General features: G+C 34.6%; 1 protein-coding gene across 1 annotated transcript in view; it reads left to right on the top strand.

The window, feature by feature from the left end:
* EXOC5 (exocyst complex component 5) overlaps positions 1-17,551 on the top strand; it is a 75,326-nt gene that overhangs the window by 45,902 nt on the left and 11,873 nt on the right. The window contains exons 13-14 of the mRNA XM_036918706.2: positions 6,796-6,904; positions 10,464-10,584. Of these exons, the coding sequence (XP_036774601.1) occupies positions 6,796-6,904; positions 10,464-10,584 (230 nt within the window). The remainder of the gene's footprint in view (positions 1-6,795; positions 6,905-10,463; positions 10,585-17,551) is intronic.

Raw genomic sequence — 17,551 nt, forward strand, 5'->3', positions numbered from 1 at the left:
ATGGAGGATATAAATATAAGACCTATACATTACTTTTTAATAGTGTAGAGAAAGGAGGTAGACACAAAGAATTAGTACAAGACAGGTATACACTGCTTGAACCAAAGAAGAAGCAACCAGCTCTGCTGGGTTAAGGAATTGAGGAGTAGTATTTATCTTAATAGGAAGACCTGTTATCTTAACAGAGGCCTGGGTCTTGAAAGCTAAATAGGATATCTTAAAGATCATTTGGGCAGGCTGTTTCAGGCAGAGATAGTACATGTTACAAAGACATATACCAAGATCAAACATGGGCGTAAGGTGCTTGAAATAAAAATCTACATGGTCAAAATAGTAAGAGAGGAGGTTGAAATGGTAGACAAAAACTCTTTGTATATAACATGTTCAGAAATTTGGACTTGACTTTGTAGGTCATGATGGAAGCTTTAAAGGATATCAAAAAGGGCAGTGCAATGAGCAAACTGGTGATTTTTTCTTTCTCTTTTAAAAAATAGCCTTGAGTTATCATTGATATTCAGTAAACTCCCTCAACTTCTATCCTCAGGCAACCACTAACCTGCTTTATGTCACTGTAGATTAGTTTTTGAAAAGAAGGGGTCATATAAAGACTGAGTCTTGAAACTTAAATGGGATGTTTTCAAGAAGTGATTTATTTTCTAGAATTTTTTATTAATGGGATTGTAGTATATTATTTTATGTACATGTGTTTCTGGCTTCTTTCAGCATAATTATTTGCATTGCATCCATGTCATTGTGTATAATTTATTAGTATGTTTTTATTGCTGACTAGCATTTCATTGCATGAATGTACAATTTGTTTATCCACTTAACTGTTGATGGAGGTTTAGATTGGTTCCAATGTTTGACTATCAGGAATGAATTTGCTATGAACACTCATGTATATGTCTTTAGGCAGACATATAGTTTCATTTCTATTGAGTATATACTTAGTAGCAGTATGACCAAGTCATATGGTACTTCTTTTTAAGAAAGTGCGAAACTATTTTCTTGAGTTGTTGTTTCATTCCCACCAGCAGTGTGTGTGAGTCCCATTTGCTCCACATGATTTCCAACATTTGGTATGATCAGTCTTTAATTTTAGACAACCTAATAGGGTGTGTAGTGATACTTCTACTACACACCCTATTATTATCGTTTTAGTTTGCATTTTCCTAATGTCTAATGATGTTAAGCATCTTTTCATGTGTTTATTTCCCATTTATATATACTCTTTGTGTATTTTTTGTGCATTTTTAAAAATTGGGTTGTCTTTTTTGATAGTTCTGTATTCCAGTGGTAGTTCATTTATCAGATACATGATTTGCAAATGTTTTCTTTTAATCTGTGGCTTGTCTTTTTAAACTTTTAATGGTATTCCAAAGACTAGGAATTAGTAATTTTGATGAAATCCAACTTAACACTTCTCTGATAGGGATATTTTTGATATCATATATAAGAAATCTTTGTCTAACTCAAGGTCAAAGATTTCCTCTTACGTGTTCTTCTAGCAGTCTTATAGTCTAAGGTTTTACCCTGAGGTCCGTAATAAGTTTTGAGTTAATTTATGGATAGCATGTGATGCATGGATCAAAGTTCATTTTTTTGCTTTTAGGTTTCCAGTTGTTTCAGCATTATTTATTGAAAAGTCTATCATTTTCTCCACTAAATTTCTTGAGAACCTTTGTTTAAAATCACTTAACTGTTTATTAGATCTGTTTCTGTACCCTGTTCTCTTCCATTGACCTATTTGTCTTTTTTTATGCTAATACTACATTAATCACTGTAACTGTAAGTTTTGAAAGAGGTGGTGTAGGGCCTCTGACAGTTCCATATAAATCATTTTATGTCTTTGTATAAGTCTTAAAATCATTTTGTCAGTCTCGGGAAAGAAGTTGGGGTTTTTGATTGGGATTGCATTGTATCTGTGCTTCTGTTTGTAGAGAATTGACATCTTAATATTGAGTTTTCAGTCTCTGAATACACTATATCTCTACTTATTTAGATCTTCTTTAATTTTTCTCAGCATGTCTTATAATTTTTATTACACCGGTTTATCTGAGTATTTAATATTTTTGTGCTATTTTAATGTAAATGTTATTTTTTAATACATATTTTTGATATTTTGTTATTAGTATATGAAATATAGTTAATTTTTACGTTGATTTTGTATCTATAACCTAACAACTCTGTTCTAGTTCTAGCAGCTATTTTGTAATTTCATGGGATTTTCTGTATAGACTATTGTGTTGTCTTCCAATAAAGTACGTTTTACTTATTTCTTTCTGATATAGATGCCTGTTACTTTGTTCTCATGCCATAGGGCACTACTCAGAGGCTCTAATACAATGTTGATAGTACTGGTGAGAGCAAATGCCTTGTATTAGTCTTCTTTTAATATATTTTCATTGAAGTATACTTGATATACAGTATTATATTTGTTTCAAGTATACAGTATAATGATTCAACAGTTATCTACATTATTAAATCCTTACCCCAACTAGTGTAGTTACTATTTGTCAACATAGAAAGATATTACAGAATTATTGACTTTGTTCTCTATGCTGCACTTTCATCCACATGACTAATTTATATTATGACTGAGATTTTGTGTCTCTTTATCCCCTTCTCCTATTTCATCCCTTATCTCAGCCCCTTCCCCATGGTAACCACTAGTTACTTCTCACCATCTGTGAGTCTATTGCTGTTCGTTTTGTTTTGTTTTTAGATTCCACAAATAAGTGAAATCATATGATTGTCTTTCTCTGCCTGGATTATTTCACTTAGCATACTACCTACTAGGTCAATCCATGTTGTCCCAAATGGTAGGAGTTCTTTTTTATGGCTGAATAATATTCCAGTATCTGTATGTACCACGTCATCTTTATTCATTTATATATTGATGGACATTTTGGTTGCTTCCTTGGCTATTGTAAATAATGTGGCAATAAACAGGAATTCATGTATTTTTTTTGAATCAGAGATTTTGTTTCCCTAGAAGTGGAGTTACTGGGTTGTATGGTATTTCTATTTTTAGTTTTTTGAGGAACCTCTGTACTGCTTTCCATAGTGGCTACACCAATTTACATTCCAACCAACAGTGTAGGAGTGTTCCCTTTTCTCCACATCCTCACCAACACTTGTTATTTCTTGTCTTTTGGATAGTGGCCATTCTGCCTGGTGTGAGTTGATGTTGCATTGTGGTTTTGATTTTGCATTTTCCTGATAATTAATGATGTGGAGCAACTTTTCACGTGCCTGTTGGCTATCTACATATCCACTTTGGAAAAACGTCTTTTCAAGTCCTCTGCATTTTTTTAATTGGGTTGTTGTTTTTTTGGTGTTGGGTCATATGAGTTCTTTATATGTTTTAGATGTTAACCTCTTATTGGATATATCATTTATGAATATATTCTCCTATACTGTGGGTTGCATTTTTGTTTTGTTGATGGTTTCCTTTGCTGCACAGAAGGTTTTTAGTTTGATGTAGTTCCACTTGTCTATTTTTACTTTTGTTTACTTTCCCTGGGGAGACATGTCCAGAAAAGAAAAAAATCATTACCTGCTTATGTTCAAGAGATTTTTGCCTGTGTTTTCTTCTAAGATTTTTATGGTTGCATGTCTTATATTTTGGTCTTTAATCTGTTTTGTGTTTACTTTTGCATATGGTGTTAGAGAGTAAATAAGTTTCATTCTCTTGCATGTAACTGTCCAGTTTTCCCAACACCATTTACAGAAGAGACTGTCTTTTTCCCATTGTGTATTCTTGCTTCCTTTGTCATATATTAACCAACTGTGTATGTGTGAGTTTATTTCTGGGCTCTATTCTGTTCCATTCATCTATATATCTATTCTTATGTTACTACCATACTGTTTTTCATTACTGTTGCTTTGTAGTATAGCTTGAAGTTGGGGAGTGTGGTACCCCTAGCTTTGTTCTTCTTTCTCAAGATTGCTTTGGCTCTTCAGGGCCTTTTGTGGTTCTATAAATTTTAGACTAATTTGCTCTAGTTCATTGGAAAGTTCCATTGGTGTTTTGATAGGATTGCACTGAATCTGTAAATTGCTTTGGGGGAGGATGGCCATTTTGACAACATTAATTCTTCCTATCCATAAGCATGGAATAGATTTCCATTTATTTGTGTCTTCTTCAATTTCTTTCATCAGTGTCTTAGAGTTTTGAAAATACAGGTCTTTTTTCCCCTCAGTTACATTTATTGCTAGGTATTTTATTCTTTTTGGTCACCTTGCATAGAATTCTTAATCTTAAGAATAATGCATTAAGTCTTTCACTTTTAAGTATGGTGCTAATTGTAGGTTTTTCATAGGTACTCTATCAGATTGAGGAAATTATTTTAGTTCTAGTTTTCTGAATGTTTCTGAATGTGATTGAATCTTGGATTTTGTCAAATCCTTTCTTGCTATTCTGTTATTGTGGTGTATTACATTGAATTTCCCTGTGTTAACCTTGTATTCCTTTGATAAACCCCACTTTATCAATGTGTATTATCCTATTTATATATTGTTGGATTAGATTTACCAAACTTTTGTTAAGAACTTTTGCGTTGGTGTTCTTGAGGGATATTAACTTGTACATATTTTTTCTCTTGTGTTTGTCTATTTTAGGAATCAGGGTAATGTTGGCCTCATAGATTAGTTGGAAAGTATCCCTTTCTCTTCAATTTTCTGGAAGAATTTGTGTAAAATTTGTTTTGTTTCTTTCTTAAATGTAGGTAGAATTCACTAGTGAAGTCATTTGGACCTGCAGTTTTCTTTGAGAGGATTTATAACTACAAATTCAACTTCCTTAATAGATATAGGACTGTTGAGATTATCAAGTGTACTACTTAAGTGGGCTTTGGTAGTTTGGTAGGATATTTTTGTATCTTTTAAGGATTTGTATATTTCATATGAATTGTTGAATTTATTGGGATTAAGCTGTTGATGATATTGCCTTATTACCCTTTTAATATCTCTGGAATATGTAAAATCACTCATTATATCAATAGTTTATGTCCTTTTTTCCTGATCAGTCTGGCCAGAGGTTTATCAGTTTTATTGATTTTCCCAAAGAATCAGCTTTTGGTATCATTGATTTTTCTCTGTCTTTCTGTTCTGCATTTCATTGATTCCACTCTTCATTACTTTTCTTCTGCTTATTTGGGTTTTGTTTGTTCCTCTTTAGTTTTTTAAGGTATAGGCTGAAGTAAGGCTTTCCTTCTTTTGTAATACAAGCATTTGTTATATAAATTTTCCTCAAAGGTACTGGCTTAGCTGCATACCACAAATTTTGATATGTATTTATTTTTGTTCAGTTCAAAATAACTTAAATTTCCTGGTTTCTTTTGGCCCAAGAGTAACTTATAAGTATGTTACTTAGTTTCTAAACATGGGGGGACATTTTAGATATCTTTCCACTACTGATTCAAATCTGATTCTGTTTTAGTTAGAGGGCAAACTTTGTAGGGTGTGAGTCCATTTTATATTTACTGAGACTTGTGTTTTAGTCCAGAAAATGATCCATCTTGGTAAATGGTTTGTGAATACTTAAAAAGACTATATCTTGATGTGTTGGCTGGAGCATTCTGTAAATGTCAGTTAGATCCTGTTAATTGACAGCATTGTTTATGCCTTTTGTATCCTTACCTTTTTTTGGCTACCACTTCTATTGATTATGCGTGGATATATGGATGTAAATAAGAGGAGGGTAAAAAGTTAAATTCATTCTTTATGGCTTCTTAAGGGCGTATGTTGAACATCAGTGAGCAAAGAAGGGTGGTAGAGAAACTGATGAAGGATAAGGGTTTAGGATCATATTAAGACCAGGAAGGGAACTGAGTAATATTAAATCAGTATTTATAATCAGTGGAGATTAGGGGACTTAAAGTGTGTTATACACTTCAACTCCCAGTAGTATGTATCAGATATTAAGCATTACTCTGAGAGAGTACATGAATGAAGACTACCAATAAGCAACAATCAATTGGTAAATAATGTAGGAAGCAGTTATGAGAAGTTCTGAGGTAATGTTCTAACTTTTTAAGAGGGGTTTCATTTTCTCAGCATAACTACTAATACTACTTTAATGAGTAGTTAACTATCACCAGTGGCATCAACATGAAAATAAACAATTATTGTGAGCTTACTTTTTGCCATACATAGTGCTAAAAATACTTTACATGAATTTTCATATTTTATTCTCACCTGAAGATTAGGTGAGATACAATTCATACTATTCCCACCTTTCAGGTGAATAAATTGAGTCTTGATAGGGTTAAATAACATCTCAGGGGTTCGCTCAACCAGGAAATAATGAACTGGCATTTGAGCCTGTCATACTTTATGGTGCACCTGTTGTTGGTGTCCCCATCCCCATGCCCCGGTAAAATAAAGAATCGTTTTTGTTCTGAGTTTTGCCAGAATAGCCTTTGTTTTCAGTGGTTCTCAGACTTCTTTGACTATGACTCACAATTAGAAATTCATTTTACGTGGCAGCTCAGTGTACATTTGTTGTGTGTGTGTGTGTGTGTGTGTGTGTGTGTGTGTGTGTGTGTGTTCATGTATTTCATGAAACATTAATTTAATCTAACCCTAGGAAGGTTGTAGACAAATATGCACCATTGGAACTCTGTGTGTATTGGTGAGAGAGGACTTGGGGCTGGACAGGAAGAGGCGTAAGCTATTATTTAGATATCCGAATACTGACTACATCTTATAAAATTGATTGCTAAAAATAAATGTTGCTGTTTTTTTAAACATAGATTTGAGTAGTGATATATTTGGTTTTTGTTTTTACAGCTCTCTGATCCTTCTGATTTACCAAGGAATGCCTTTAGAATTTTTACCATTCTGGTGGAATTTTTATGTATTGAGCATATCGATTATGCTTTGGAAACAGGACTTGCTGGTAAGTGTACTTATTTGTGTTATACTTTATGTTCAATTCCTTTGTTCTTGGTTAGTTAAACTATATGCATAGTGTTGTTTTATATGTTCTTAACTCTGTAGAGTTCAGTGCAAGAAATAATGCTTTTTGAGCTTCTTTAATGCAAAGATTTGTCAGGTGCAGAAAGCTATACAGAGACACAGTTCTCCCATGTTGCTTACATCAAGCAGAGCAGGGTAAGCTACTTAAATCACTGTAGTGTATGGTAGAATGTAGTACAATGCTATAAGTTATAAAATGTCAAGGGAACAGAAATGAGGTGACAACAATTCTGGTTGAGGCAATTGAGTAATATATGGTTTAGAAAGGAAAAACCTGTAAAGAAATAGATACATACTAAATTATTTCTTTCCTTTTGGTCTTTTGGGTTTGCTGGTATTAATAGGATGATAATGATTTCTTCCCTAAATTCTAATCCCATTAATCCAGTTGCCTCCTTGACTTCTCTACCTGTTCACTATGCATCTCAAATTTCACATATCCCAAACGAAACTACACCTGTTCTTCTCCCATTCTTCCCATGTCTTAAGGCATTGCTTTTTTTTTTTTAAGTTTTTTATTAAGGTATGATTGATATACACTCTTATGCAGGTTTCACATGAAAAAACAATGTAGTTACTACATTTACCCATATTATCAAGTCCCCACCCATACCCCAATGCAGTCACTGTCCATCAGTGCAGAAGTTGCCAGAGATCCACTATGTCCCTTCTCTGTGACACACTGTTCTCTAAAAAGCATTACTTTTTATGGGTTGCTCAAACCTCAAACCTAGGAGTTGCCATAATTCTTCTTTTCATCAACCTTTATAGCCCATCTATCAGGAAACATATTTCAGTTATGTTTCAGTATATGTCCAGACATAACTCAAATCCATCAACTTTTCTCAGTCTGCTACTGCCACCCAAATGAATTTAAATACCATCATCTTTTCCACTCCTAATTGGTCTCCCTGTGTACATTCTTGCTACTCCAAATTACTCCACATCACAATTGATTTATCATTTCCTCATTTAAGACCATTTAGTGGCTTCATACTATCTTAGAGGGGGAAAACAGCAAAGCCTTTACAAATGCACTGCATTCGATCTGGCCTTCCCTTCTGTATTCATCCTTGTCTTATTTATCCATTTCCTCTCACTACCCTAGCCACTCTGGCCTTCAGTCCTTTTATTTCACTTCAACTCTTTGCATTTGGCGTTTCTTCTACCAAAAATTCGTTTCCTTCACCTCTTCTCATGTCTGGCTCTTCAATCTCTGATCTCAACTAAGATGTCACCTTCTCAGTTGAGGCCCTTGCTGATCACCCTAGGTAATGTAGCCTTCCTCTCCCTGCCTAGCTACTCATTAATTCATCATTGAATTAACTTTTTTCATAGCACTTACCACAATCTAATTTTCATCTCTTTATGTCCACCTCCACTCAACAGAATTCATTCATTCAATACATATTTATTAAGTGCCTACTCCTAACAGTCAGGAAGCCTACATTTTTGTGGAAAAGACAGGCAGATGACTAGGAAGTGCAATGAAGAAAAAACTGAGGAAGGGATAGAGAGTAGTAATGGCGGGGTGGATGGGGAACTCAAGGGCAGAGGGCTTTTTTAGAAAGGATGGTCAAACAAAGCAATCCCTGAGGAGACATTATCAACCAGAGAGCTGAATGAAGTGGAGTACACAGTATTTGGAGAAAAGTATTTAAAATAGAGGGAACAGCATGTAAACTCTTACAGGTAGGTATCTGTCTTACCATGATAGTGTAGAATCTGGAAAGCACATAGCAGATGCTCAAAAAAATGTTTATTGATTGTACATGACATGCTGTAAAGTTATCAACACTGAAACAAAATTATCTGTAATTCAGTAACCTTGTGGTTTATTCTTACCCATTTTTTTTACATAGTTGCTTTCATGATGTAAAATAAGCATTTGACTCTTGACATCAAATATTTAACATTTGCCATTTGCAAATGACTTAATGTAATTTGTATTGGCATAATAATACCTAAAAATGTGGAGATTAAGAAGATAATGAAAAACAGTAAAATGAATTTGAATCCAAATGGTATGAAGGATTTGTTATTTAGATAGTATGGAAACCTAGCATCTTCATTTTAATTACAGTATTAACAATTTGGAAGGGCTTAGGAAGTTTTCTGGTAGGATGAGAAAGTCCCATACGTATCTATTTTCAATGTAGCTATTTAGTTATTACTTACCACTATTGTTTCTAGTGATTGTATTTCTGTCATGCATACATATTACACAGTTAACCATCTCCTATTATTAAACATCTTGGATATTTCAAGCAATTTAGTAATATAAATAATGCTACAATGAATATTGTAGACTTTAAGTGTTTTCCTTATTTGGAATTATTTTCATGGGATAAAGTCCCAGAAGTGAGACAACCAGATCAAAGTGTGTTACAAATTTTTTAAGTTTCTATACTTATAAACTGTTTTCCTAAAGAATTATTTCCTACTAATTTATGCTACTACTGGCATGTATGACTGTATCAGTTTTTCTGTACATCATTGAATATTCTTTAAAAACTTCAATAATTTAGTGATTAAAAACATACATAAATATTGCCTTATTTTTCATTAATGGCAAGGATTAGTTTTGTATTGCCATATATGCCAAGGATTATCCATTTGTATTGACTTTGTTTTTCTTTCTTATAAGTTTATATGGGGACTTTTTTTCTTACCAGTTGGTGATTCTGTCTTTTGTGAGAAAATAAAACACCTTTGTTTTCCATTTTTAGAACTTTGAAAAAATCATCATCTTGTAAAGAGTTCATTTTCTCATTTGCTATGAATATTTTCCCTAACCCATTATGCCTTTTAATTTTAGCTAGAAACAAACATTGAGGGTTAGAAAGGAATTTAGTGTTTATTTCAACTCCAGAGAGGTCAGCTATCTTTTTTTGGGGTCAGCATGTGGTATCTTGAATACCATGCTGAAAATCAAGAATTTATTCTGTAGACAGTGAATACACATTTAAAAATATTTTTGATGAAATAGCAGAGAGCATGGTGAGTGAAATGTGTAAGTTTTAAGTATATTACTATGGCAACAATACATAGCATTAAAGATAAAGAGGTTTGAACCACGAAATTAATAAAATTGCTGTGTTATCACAGATAATGAGGTCTGGTTATAAGAAAAATGATGGAAGTGTATTCATGGCTCATGTGAATCATTAGATACTTGAGAGTGGAAAAAAGAGAAGATACAGTCCAGGATGATTCATTTATTGATTTTCTTTTTGATTTATTTCAGTAAATAATGAAGACTGAGTAGGTGGTGAAAATCTGGGCATAAAAACTTTGGATGAATTTTATTAAGTTATTAATGAGATAATTTTACTCATGTCCACAAAAATCATTGCTGAGTTATTAAAACAGTAGTTACTTTTATTCATATTGTATATATAAAATGACATTCTTTTTTCTGTTAGCAAGATGAATTTCTTCAAGTATGATTCTAATGCATAAATGTCTTGCAATTTTAGGAATTCCTTCTTCAGATTCTAGGAATGCAAATCTCTATTTTTTGGATGTTGTGCAACAAGCCAACACCATTTTTCATCTTTTTGACAAGCAATTTAATGATCACCTTATGCCACTAATAAGGTTAGTCAAATTGTCTGATTTTCTTTGGCATTTCAATGAATATTATAATATTTTACATATCTTCTTGTTACATTTTTCAAGAAATACATATTTGTAAAAACATCAAACAGTATTGGAGGGTGTGAAATTAAGAGTATAAGTCTTTTTCTTTCTTCCTGGCCCTGTTTTCTCTTCCTATTGTATTAATTTTGGTTTATTTTGAAAACACTGAATCTGACATAAACCTAAACCTGATGTGAAAGAAAACCTCTAGCTTGTACCCACTTCATATAATATAAAGACATACAACAAAAATTTTATGAAATTAGTAAGGTAGATTTTTATAAGGCATTAAGTTAGGTTTATATCTTCCTGTCACTTATGTGAGCTTTTAAAGCATGTAAAGATATAATATGGTAGTATATATATGAACATGGTTTATGAAATTACTATTTCATAATAATTATAAATACATATTATATATCATTATAAATACATATTTTATAATTGTAAATATAAAAGTACTACTGTTATTAAAGAGGAAAATAATCATAGAAAAGATAAAGCTCTAGACATTTTGTTTTGAACACTGATATGCCAAGAAATTAGTCCAGAAATAATCTCAAGGTACAAAGGTCACTTGTGATTCCTGAATGACACTTGGAAAGAAATCTACTTTTTAAAAAACAGTAATGCCACATAGCAGAGAATTTGCATAACTGTTAGAATTGCATATTCCTTAATATTTTGGATGTTTTGACATTCAGGTAGCATTTAAAAAGCAAATATGATTGTTAAATTTTTTTTTTAATGTAGGAAAGCTAAACTGGATGGCTGTTAGTCTCCAAATTTTAACTAGTATAATTTACTATATTCTTAAGACTCTGGTGATATCTTATGACTTTTCTTATGTTATACAAGATATTTAATTAAGAAGGAAACTGAGTAATTCCAAAATTACAAAATCTATGTTTATATTCTTAAGAGCTGTCTCCTCAAAGATAAAAGTAATCTTCCAATCTAAATCTACTTCTCTCTCTCTTTTTTTTAATTAAGGTATTGATATACAATCTTGTGCTCAGGTTTCACATGAGCAACATAGTGGTTACTACATTCACCCATATTATCAAGTCCCCGCAACAACCCATTGCAGTCACTGTCCGTCAGCATAGTAAGATGCTGTAGAGTCACTACTTATTTTCTCTGTGCTATACTGCCTTCCCCATGCCCCCCCCATATTATGTGTGCTAATCATAATACCCTGTAATCCCCTTATCCCTCCCCAGCCCATTTTCCTTTGGTAACCGCTAGTCCATTCTTGGGTTCTGTGAGCCTGCTGCTGTTTCGTTCTTTCAGTTCTGCTTCGTTGTTATACTCCACAGATGAGTTAAATCATTTGGTACTTGTCTTTCTCTGCCTGGCTTATTTCACTGACTATAATACTCTCTAGATGTTGCAAATGGTAGGATTTGTTTCTTATGGATGAAGAGTATTCCATTGTGTATATGTACCACATTTTCTTTATCCATTCATCCACTGGTGGACACTTAGGTTGCTCCCACATCTTGGCTATTGTAAATAGTGCTGCGATAAACATAGGGGTGCATATGTCTTTTTGAATCTGTGACCCTGTTTTCTTTGGTAAATTCCTAGGAGTGTAATTCCTGGGTCAAATAGTATTTCTGTTTTTAGTTTTTTGAGGAGCCTCAATATTACTTCCCACAATGGTTGAACTAATCCACCAACAGTGTAGGAAGGTTCCTCTTTCCCTACATCCTTGCCAGCATTTGTTGCTTGTCTTTTGGATGTTGGCCATCGTAACTGATATGAGGTGATATCTCTTTGTGGTTTTAATTTGCATTTCTCTGATGATTAGGGGTGTGGAGCATCTTTTCATGTGCCTGTTGGTCATCTGAATTTCTTCTTTGGAGAAGTGTCTGTTCAGATCCTCCGCCCATTTTTTAAATCAGGTTATTTGCTTTTTGGGTATTGAGGCACATGAACTCTTTATATATTTTGGATGTTAACCCCTTATCAGATATGTCATTTATGAATATATTTTCCCATACTGTAGGATGCCTTTTTGGTCTACTGATGGTGTCATTTGCTGTACAGAAGCTTTTTAGTTTGATGTAGTCCCAGTTGTTCATTTTTGCTTTTGTTTCCCTTGCCCAAGGAGATATGTTCATGAATAAGTTGCTCATGTTTATATTCAAGAGAGTTTTTCCCATGTTTTCTGCTATGAGTTTTATGGTTCATGACTTACTTTCAGGTCTTTGATCCATTTCAAGTTTACTTTTGTGTATGAATTTAGACAGTGACCAATCCTGTTTCATTCTCTTACATAAAGCTGTCAAGTTTTGCCAACGCCAGATGTTGAAGAGGCTGTCATTTCCCCATTGTATGTCCATGGCTCCTTTATCATGTATTAATTGGCCATATATGTGTGTGTTTATATCTGGGCTCTCTATTCCATTGATCTATGGCTCTGTTCTTGTGCCAGTACCAAATTGTCTTGATTACTGTGGCTTTGTAGTAGAGCTTGAAGTTGGGGACCATAATCCCCCCCTACTGTATTCTTCCTTCTGAGGATTGTTTAAGCTATTGGGGGTCTTTTGTGGTTCCATATGAATTTTAGAACTATTTGTTCTAGTTCATTGAAAATGCCATTGGTATTTTGATAGGGATGGCATTGAATCTGTAGTTTGCTTTGGGCAAGGATGGCCATTTTGACAGTATTAATTCTTCCTGCCCATGAGGATGGGATATATTTCCATTTATTGGTGTCTTCTTTGATTTCTTTTGAGTGTTTTGTAGTTTTCAGGGCATAGTAGGTCTTTCACTTCCTTGGTTAGGTTTATTCCTAGGTATTTTATTCTTTTTGATGCAATTGTGAATGGAATTGTTTTCCTGATTTCTCTTTGTGCTAGTTCATCATTAGTATATAGGAATGCGACAGATTTCTGTGTATTAATTTTGTATCCCGCAACTTTGCTGAATTCAAATATTAGTTCTAGTAGTTTTGGAGTGGATTCTTTAGTGTTTTTTATGTACAATATCATGTCATTTGCAAACAGTGACAGTTTAACTTGTTCCTTGCCCATCTGGATGCCTTTTATTTCTTTGTGTTGTCTGATTGCTGTAGCTAGGACTTCCAGTATTATGTTGAATAAAAGTGGTGAGAGTGGGAATCCTTGTCTTGGTCCCAATCTTAGAGGAAAAACTTTCAGCTTTTCACTATTTGGTATGGTATTGGCTGTGGGTTTATTGTATATGAACTTTATTACGTTGAGGTACTTGCTCTGTGTACCCATTTGTTTTGTTGAGAGATGTTATCATAAATGGTTGTTGAATTTTGTCAAATGCTTTTGTCAAGTGGAGATGATCATGTGATTTTTGTCCTTTTTGTTGATGTAGTGGATGATGTTGATGGATTTTCGAATTCTGTACTGTCTTTGCATCCCTGGAATGAATCCCACTTGATCATGATGTATGATCCTTTGGATGTATTTTTGAATTCAATTTGCTAATATTTTGTTGAGTATTTTTGCATCTGTGTTCACCAGAGATATTGGTCTGTAATTTTCTTTTTTTTTTTTTGTGGTGTCTTTGCCTGGTTTTTGTATTAGAGTGATGCTGGCTTCATAGAATGAGTTTGAAAGTATTCCCTCCTCTTCTACTTTTTGGAAAACTTTAAAGAAGATGGGTATTAGGTCTTCTCTAAATGTCTGATAAAATTTAGCAGTGAAGCTGTGTGTTCTGGGCATTGTGTTCTGGGGTAGCTTTTTGATTACTGATTCAGTTTCGTTGCTGGTAATTGGTCGGCTCAGATTTTCTGTTTCTTCCTGGGTCAGTCTTGAAAGGTTGTATTTTTCTAGAAAGTTTTCCATTTCTTCTAGATTATCTAATTTGCTAGCATATAATTTTTCATAGTATTCTCTAATGATTCTTTATATTTCAGTGGTGTGCATGGTGATTTTTTTCTTACTCATTTCTGATTCTGTTTATATGTGTAGACTCCCTTTTTCTCTTAATAAGTCTGGCTACGGATTTATCTATTTTGTTTATTTTCTCAAAGAACCAGCTCTGGGTTGCATTGATTTTTTCTGTTGTTTTATTCTTCTCAATTTTATTTATTCTCTGATCTTTATTATGTCCCTCCTTCTGCTGACTTTGGGCCTCATTTGTTCTTCTTTTTCCAGTTTCAATAATTGTAACTTTAGACTGTTCATTTGGGATTGTTCTTCCTTCTTTAAATAGGCCTGGATTGCTATATACTTTCCTCTTAGAACTGCCTTCGCTGCATCCCACAGAAGTTGGGGCATTGTGCTGTTTGTTGTCATTTGTTTCCATATATTGCTTGATCTCTGTTTTAATTTGGTTATTGATCCATTGATTATTTAGGAGCACGTTGTTAAGCCTCCATGTGTTTGTGGGCCTTTTTATTTTCTTTGTACAATTTATTTCTAGTTTTATACCTTTGTGATCTGAGAAGTTGGTTGATAAAATTTCAATCTTTTTGAATTAATAGGGTCTTTTTGTGGCCGAGTATGTGATCTGTTCTGGAAAATATTCCATGTGCACTTGAGAAAAATGTGTATCCTGCTGCTTTTGGGTGGAGTGTTCTGTAAATGTCTGTTAGGTCCATCTGTTCTAATGTTTTGTTCAGTGCCTCTGTGTCCTTACTTATTTTCTGTCTGGTTGATCTGTCCTTTAGAGTGAGTGGTGTGTTGAAGTCTCCTAAAATGAATGCATTGCATTCTTTTTCCCTCTTTAATTCTGTTAGTATTTGTTCCACATTTTTAGGTGTTTCTATATTAGGTACATAGATATTTATAATGGTTATATCCTCTTGTTGGACTGACCCTTTTATCATTATGTAATGTCCTTCGTTGTCTATTGTTACTTTCTTTGTTTTGAAATCTATTTTGACTGATAGAAGTATTGCTACTTCTGCTTTTTTTCCCTATTAGTTGCGTGAAATATCTTTTTCCATCCCTTCGCTTTTAGTCTATGTATGTCTTTGGGTTGATGTGAGTCTCTTGTAGGCAGCATATAGATGGGTCTTGCTTTTTTATCCATTCTGTAACTCTATGTCTTTTTATTGGTATATTCAGACCATCTACATTTCAGGTGATTATCGATAGCTTTTGGATTTGTGGTTACCAAAGTTTCAAGTGCAGCTTCTTTCCTATCTAACAGTCTAATTTAACTGGCTTATTATGCTATTATAAACACAATCTGAAGATTTTTTTTCCTTCCTTCTTTTTTCTTCCTCCTCCACTCTTTATATGTTAGGTGTCATATTCTGTACCCTTTGTGTATCCCTTGACACACTTTGTGGTTAGCTGATTTAAAATTGCATTTGTTTAGTAATTAATTGGTCTACTTCCTTTACTGTAGTTTTATTTTCTCTGGTGACAGCTATTTAGCCTTAGGCACACTTCCATCTAGAGCAGTCCCTGTAAAATACACTGTAGAGATGGGTTGTGGGAGGTAAATTCCCTCAACTTTTGCTCATCTGGGAATTGTTTAATCCCTCCTTCAAATTAAAATAATATTCTTGCTGGTAAAATATTCTTGGATCGAGACCCTTCTGTTTCATTGTGTTGAATATATCATGCCACTCCCTTCTGGCCTGTAAAGGTTTCTGCTGAGAAGTCTGATGATAGCCTGATGGGTTTTCCTTTGTAGATGATCTTTTTGCTCTCTCTGGCTTCTTTTAATAATCTGTGTTTGTCATTGATATTTGCCATTTTAATTATTATATGTCTTGGTGTTGTCTTCTTTGGGTCCCTAGTAGTGGGAGATCTGTGCACTTTCATGGTCTGAGAAACTATTTCCTTCCCCAGATTGGGGAAGTTTTCATCAATTATTTCTTCAAAGACACTTTCTATCTCTTTTTCTCTCTCTTTTTCTCCTGGTGCCCCTGTAATGTGAATATTGTTCCGTTTTAATTGGTTACACAGTTCTCTTAATATTCTTTCATTCCTAGAGATCCTTTTTTCTCTCTGTGCCTCAGCTTCTTTGTATTCCTGTTGTCTAATTTCTATTCCATTTGCCTTCTCGTCTACCTTTTCTAATCTACTTTTAAATCCCTCCATTGTATGTTTCATTTCAGCTACTGTATTTTTCAAGGTGTCTGTCTCCCTCCTGAATTTGTCCCTTAGCTCTTGAATATTTTTCTGTAGCTCTATTAGGATGTTTATGACTTTTATTTTGAATTATTTTTCAGGAAGATCGGTAAGTTCAGTTTCACTGAGTTTTCTTTCTGGTGTTCGAGGGATTTTGGATTGACAGGTTTCTTCTGCCTCCTCATAATCCTATTGGCTAATAACAAATACTAGGTTTGTGTAGTTGGTGCCCTCTAATACCCAAAACCTCTGCTCTTCAGAGCTGCCTAGCACCTGGAGCGATGGTAGTAGTTGCAGTTGAGTGGTTCTGGTTCCAACCCTAAAAAATGAGCTCTTTTCTGCTTCCCAGCTGCAGAGCCATCCTCTGCTGCTGGGACCAGTGGGCTGCACACAGGAAGCAGCCTCTGTATTAATCCCCTAAGCTGCCATAGGCGGGGCTGCCCTCCGGCTAGCCTGGAGCAATGGCAGGGGTCACAGGCGAGCAGCGCCTCTGTTTGCTGGGAGGAGAGAGCTCTTTCCTGCTTCCCAGCTGCAGTGCTTGCCTCTGCTGTCAGGACCAGTGAGCCGTGTGTGCAAGGAGCAGCCTCTGTGTTAAGCTGCTCTAGTTGCTGTAGGCGGGACTGCCCTCCGGCTGGCTTGGCATAATGGCAGGGACTGCAGGTTTGCATGCAGCTGTCTGAGGGGAGGAAGGAGCAGCAGGCTGCTTATTGCAGTGGGAGGCCTTGGGGCTGCATTGTCAGCCAGGGGGATGGAGCTCCTGAAGCTCCTGAACTTGACAACCTGCTGGGCTGAGTGTGCCGGGTCGATTTTGTCCACCTGTTCCTTCTCCTGAGCAGCAAGCTCTGTGTTATTCC

The sequence above is a fragment of the Manis pentadactyla genome, chromosome 11 (assembly GCF_030020395.1).
Source record: "Manis pentadactyla isolate mManPen7 chromosome 11, mManPen7.hap1, whole genome shotgun sequence".
Taxonomy (NCBI): Eukaryota; Metazoa; Chordata; class Mammalia; order Pholidota; family Manidae; genus Manis; species Manis pentadactyla.